This window comes from Calidris pugnax, unplaced genomic scaffold (assembly GCF_001431845.1).
Source record: "Calidris pugnax isolate Ruff unplaced genomic scaffold, ASM143184v1 scaffold102, whole genome shotgun sequence".
NCBI classification, from domain to species: Eukaryota; Metazoa; Chordata; class Aves; order Charadriiformes; family Scolopacidae; genus Calidris; species Calidris pugnax.
In genome coordinates, this window is record NW_015090846.1 from 1473654 (window position 1) to 1479653 (window position 6000).

General features: G+C 51.3%; 1 protein-coding gene across 1 annotated transcript; it reads right to left on the bottom strand.

Moving 5' to 3' along the window:
* Positions 1–782: 782 nt before the first annotated feature.
* UCK1 (uridine-cytidine kinase 1) lies at positions 783–5968 on the bottom strand. Its single transcript, XM_014942887.1, has 6 exons — positions 5813–5968; positions 3863–3959; positions 3626–3768; positions 3434–3528; positions 2296–2344; positions 783–1922 (listed from the first exon to the last, which is right to left on the bottom strand). The coding sequence occupies exons 1-6, from the start codon at positions 5949–5951 to the stop codon at positions 1720–1722; spliced, it is 726 nt and encodes a 241-aa protein (XP_014798373.1). The 5' UTR covers positions 5952–5968; the 3' UTR covers positions 783–1719.
* Positions 5969–6000: the final 32 nt, after the last annotated feature.

A 6000-nucleotide genomic window follows, 5' to 3' on the forward strand; every position in this document is an offset into this window, starting at 1 on the left:
CCTTTTTTTTTTTTTTTTAAATATAAAACGGTCATTTCTGCTCACTGTTTGTTCACTTGTTTATTAGCCAAAGTAACACACCCACAACCAATACAACCAGACCCTGCTTTTAGAAAACTAGCAAATATGAAAAAGTTCCTTATAATAATACTTCTCCCCAACCCATATTCTTAAAATTACACCGTAAGTCCAGACTCAAGAAGGATACCACAAGGACATTGTCAATGGCCCAACCAGCACTTCATTTCAGAGTAATTTTTTTTTCTAGAAGCTTCATGTTGCTTCCAGAAGCCTCCCTTTCTGCTGGTGTAGTGCAAGCAGCACAAACACCTTTTTTTTTTTTTTTTAAATATAAAACGGTCATTTCTGCTCACTGTTTGTTCACTTGTTTATTAGCCAAAGTAACACACCCACAACCAATACAACCAGACCCTGCTTTTAGAAAACTAGCAAATATGAAAAAGTTCCTTATAATAATACTTCTCCCCAACCCATATTCTTAAAATTACACCGTAAGTCCAGACTCAAGAAGGATACCACAAGGACACTGTCAATGGCCCAACCGGCACTTCCTTTCAGATTAATTTTTTTTTCTAGAAGCTTCATGTTGCTGCAGTATCACTTATCTGGGGTAAACTACAGAAACTGGGATATCACTGTTTACGCTTCCAGCCTCTTGTCTGCTCTGTTTTTTTAGGAAAAAAACAGACCTTCTTGAGTTTAAACTGCCCGAGTGCAAGGCCAGCGCTCTGACCCCGTGTGCGGGCGGGATTGTGGCCAGAGCTGGTCACCCCCCCCAGCCCCTCTTGCTGATCTTTCCACCCACCTGTGGAAGTGGAGGGATTCTGCCCAGCAGAATCTGCAACCAGCAGTACAGAAACGCCCTAAAAAAGACACTAATACTGACAAGGTCTGGTTTCTGTTTCCATGAGCAACTCAATCCAGTTGGAGCTCGTGCATTCAGTAACTGCGGTAAAGGAGACTATTTGGGTACAAAAAAATAATCCTACAGTGTAGCAACATTCGGGAGCTTATAAAGGAATAAATTAGGAACCAGAATCACACAATTTCTTGGGCCTGTCCCCCCTGATGAACTGCAAGTTCCTGTTTGTCCCAGACAGTCTCTGTTTCATCTCTGTCTCAGGGGAGAGATTCCTCGACAGGTCAATCCCCCCACAGGCTGGCAGCAGGAGAGCCGTGCCAGAACTCAAGGTGCCAACAATGGGAAGAAGAGAAAAGTAGGAAGGCACCTACTTGTTAAAACTAACAGGGTGGGAGCTGGTCTTGGATAAGAGACAGGCTTTTGTTGCCAAGAAATAGGCAGGTAATTTTCCTGCTAAGGAAGATCACCAATCAGGGCAACGGGGTATCTTGCTAATCACCTGGTAGCGCTTAATTTTCAAGGGGAGACTTCAGCCTCGGATCTCATTTTGAAAATTAAAAAAAATGGCAAGTAGCACTGCCTTTAACCAGTTCATCAAGTAACATCATCACTCCAGACATCGCAGGGAGAAAAGGGAGGGGTCTCGGAGGGGAGGGGGGGGCATTAGGCCGACTTCTTCCTCTCCCCTCTGTGACAAGTATCACACCAGCATCCCCTCCGCTGCTAGGATGGCTTAAAGGGCACTTCACCAACCGTTCTGCTGAAGTCCTTCCTTCCCAAAGTTGTCTTCAGTGTCGGGCTGGACCAGAGGCAGATCCTTGGGGCGCTGCGGGGGGTTAGTGGGGGCGGCTGCTGGACTCCAGGTGGGAGCGCTTGCCGGCCGCCAGCACGCTGCTGCTGCTGCTGCTGCTGCTCTCCGTCTGCTCGGGGAACGGGCGCTTGTAGGGCCGGCCGTGCCCGTTCACTGCCCCTCGCTGCCACTTGCAGATGTCCCCATTGAGGATGTCCTGGATGTGCTGCACTATGAGGTTTATAGCAACTGTGGAGAGGAAGAGGGAGACAGAGGCCACGTCAGCTTTCTCAGCCGAGTTATCTAGAAAATGTGGAGCATCCAGCCCTGTTCGACTCAAGTTTTAGCCACAAGCCCTTAAAGGAGACCATGCCAGCCCTCCACAGTGAGGTCAGACCTCCACAGAGACCAGCAACAGCAACACTGTGCACCACTGGTGTCCTGCTCTGCATCTCCCATCACGTGTCACTTTTTCCAGCTCCCCTCCCCTGCAGTCCCCCCCCAACAAAACACCTCTCCTTAGAAACGTGCAAACAAGGCAGTGCTGGGCCACCTCCTCCCTCCCCAGCCCCAAAGGTGGTGTCCCCAGAGGAATCGGGTGGAGAACCCAGCTCTCTTTTACCCATGTTGTCAACTCCTCGGGGGATGATCACATCCGCGTACTTCTTTGTCTGCAAAACAGAAATGATTGTGGAGACTGTTAATGGGAAAAGCCAGCATCGGTCTAGGAAGAAGCCACCAACCACCAGAAAGCCAATGCCCCAGGCCTCCAAGTTGAAGTTCTTGGTCACAGTAACACCTGAATGAGTTGAGAAGCCACAACAGCTCACGTGCACTGGATTTAAGGTCAGGGATTTCTTGCTGCCCCTTCGCAGGGAACCAGCAGAAGGCCAAGCATGGAGTACCATGCACCTCACACCTCCGAGGACAGCCCTGCCCTCAGGCAGGTCGCCTGCTTTGGGCTGAGCTCTGTTTGCTGAGAGCTGCTCCCGGCCAGCATTTCACAAGCCATTGCTAAATCTCTGCCGAGAGCCAAGGTACCCGATGTGCCTGTGAAATTCCTTCCCGCCTCTGATGACATTTGATTGATTTTTACCACCGTAGGGGCCCCTGCTTTTTTCTCTTTTTTTTTTCTTTCCCTACTTATAAAAAGGCTGGCAAATTCAGCATTTCTAATGAGTACTTTTACAATCCCAGAATTGCTTTGATCTAGAGCAAGAGGCGCCTGAGTTAGCATTTTCCATCGTATTTAATCCACATACAGGATTTTGTTCTCAAAGGGCTTTTTTTTTTTTTTTTTTTACAAATTAATTTGATTATGTGAGTATCTAATTTGGCCCCTAATTCTATGGCCTGGCAAGCAGACGCTATAATGGTCTGCCTCATGTTTTCACCAGCATTCCCTGTTGAGAGCGAGCCTGCTGGAGACCCAGCTCTTTTCTTCCTGCAAGATTTAAGAATAAATGGGGAGAGGGAGAGTTTGAGTGCAAGGAACCCACGGCAAAATAGCCCTGGCAGTGAGAGAACGTGCGCAGCCTCTAGGGATTTCCATGGTGCAACATGAGGAACCAACTGTTGAATCTCCTTAAACCAGCAGTTTGTAATGGTTCAATAGATAAGGCAGAGGGGAGAGCGTGGGACTTGTGAAATACAAATATCAAAAGCCACCACTGCTGCATCTACAGCGTAGCTAATCCCCAGACCTCCCTGCACCTTCTCTCCCCCCAAAATCCCAATGAAATTGGTGAAACGTTTGGTACCGGTAAGCAGAACTCCTCGAAGGCAGGCTTGACGAAGGTGGTGTACTGGGTGAGGATCTGCTCAAGGTCCCTCCCGCGCTTCATATCTCGCAGAACTGGGACGGGAAGATAAAACCCCTGAGTTCTACCCCAAGGCTGAGGATGGATAAGGAACGGGGCGGGCCAAGGCTGCCCATGAGGGCAGAGCATTACCCCTGCGCGACAGCCGCACGTCGGAATCCGTGTCCACAAAGAGCCGGAGGTGGAACATGTCCCGAATGTCTTGATTGTAGAAAACCAGGATCCCCTCGAAGAGGACGACGTCAGCGGGATAGACCACCGTCGTCTCTGCCAGCCTGCCAGGAAAACACCCCCAGAGCTCCCTGTTAAACTGGTCCCACACCAGTCAGGCCGTCCGTCCCCCAGGCTTCGCACAAACCCCAAACCTACCTAGAATGGGTCACGAAGTCGTAGGTTGGTACCTCAACCGTCTTCCCCTCAACGATGTTTTTCAGGGTTGTGTGCATCAAATCGTTATCAAAGGCGTCTGCAAGAGAAAGATGTTCAGATGCTGCTGTACTAAATGTCCTCCTCAGATGTTCTAGAATGTTCTCCTCAGATGTTCTAGACCCAGAGGAAAATCTCTCTGCCTCGTATTACATCAGGACAAGGGGAACTTGTGCTTAATTCTTTCCTACCAGCAGCACTCCCCACCCAAGCTATAATTGCTATACTTTGTTAGAGAGATAAAGAAGAGAGAATTTGCTGTTTATAAGCAAATTACAGTACAATGAAATTAAGAACCCAAATGCAAAGTGGGTAATTGCGTAATTTTACTAAACCACTTGGTAATTGTATAAATCTATGCAACTCTTTTAGCCTGCTAGCTAAGAGTAATTTAGAAAACCTCAGACATCTTTCATGCTTTTCATTATCCACCCTGGTGAAGCTACAGCGGGCTCCAGGCTTCGCTGTCCCATTGCAACCCCGAGCCCCTGCCGGAGCAAGGGGAGCAGCTCTTTTTGTTGGTCAGAAACATCAGGAAAGGGTTTTGGGGATGGATGTGGTTTATCACAGAGCCTCTTGACAGCAGAGGATGAGGAGGCAGAGCCCTCTGTGAGCGGGATGCTCTCCAGCATCGCTCTCTGTGAGGGTGCAGTCACCCCCTGTGGTGCTCACAGAGCAACGTGCACACGTGAAGGACAAACATAGAATGGTTTGGGTCAGAAAAGACCTTTAAGGTCATAGAATCATAGAAGCATAGAACGGTTAGAGTTGGAAGGAACCTTAAAGATCCTCGAGTTCCAACCCTCCTACCCTGGGCAGGGACACCTCCCACCAGACCAGGTTTCTCCAAGCCCCATCCAGCCTGGCCTTGAACCCCTCCAGGGATGGGGCAGCCGCAGCTTCTCTGGACAACCTGGGCCAGGCTCTCACCACCCTCACAGGAAAGAGCAAAGATCACAGATCACAGAATTGTTGGAAGGGACCGTCTAGAGATCATCCAGTCCAACCGCCCTGCCAAAGCAGGGTTGCCCAGAGCACATCACTCAGGAGCATCCAGGCGGGACTTGAAGGTCTCCAGAGAAGGGGACTCCACACCCTCCCTGGGCAGCCTCTTCCAGGGCTCTGCCACCCTCACCCCAAACAAGTTCTTCCTCACATTGCAGTGGAACTTCCCATGTTCCAGCTTGTGCCCATTGCCCCTCGTCCTGTCACTGGGAACCACTGAAAAGAGTCTGGCTCCATCCTCCATCAACCCACCCTTTAGATACTTGTCAGCATTAATAAGTCTCCCCTCAGCCTTCTCTTCTCCAGGCTCCAGAGCCCCAGCTCTCTCAGCCTTTCCTCAGCAGGGAGATGCTCCAATCCCTCCATCATCTCTGTTGCCCTACACTGGACTCTCTCCAGCAGTTCCTGTCTCTCTGGAGCTGGGGAGCCCAGAACTGGACGCAGGATTCCAGTTGTGGCCTCCCCAGTGCAGAGCAGAGGGGGAGAATGACCTCCCTCCACCTCCTGCCACACTCTCCCCTCTGCAGCCCAGGACCCCATTGCCCTCTTGGCCACCAGGGCCCATCTCTGGCTCATGGATCCACCAGGACCCCAGACCCTTCTCCCCAGCAGTGCTCTCCAGCAGCTCCACCCCGGACCGACCATGGAGTCCGACCACAAACTGAGCAGTGCCGAGCACCCCCCCCTCCCTCCAACGCATGTTTTGGGGCGGGAAAGCACAGTTCTGTTATCCAGTACTTGTCATTTGCCCCAGGCCCGCCCAGCAAACCCCACCGACCCCAACAACACCGACCCCCACCCCACCGGCCCCAACCCCACCGGCCCCATCGGCCCCAACCACCCGCGTTATTACGGGGTGTGTGGGGGGAAACGCCGCCGGGGCCTCACCGGGGTGGTCGAAGTTGTACTGTCCCTTCAGCGCCTTGGCCTTCTGCTCGGCGGTCAGCACCTTGTAGAAGCTGTCCTGGCTGAGGATGAGGACCTTCCGCTGCCGGTGGTCCACCTCCTTCTGCCCCAGCAGCTCCATGATCTTCTCGCACACCGTGGACTGAGGGGAGGAAGGGGAAGGAAGGGGG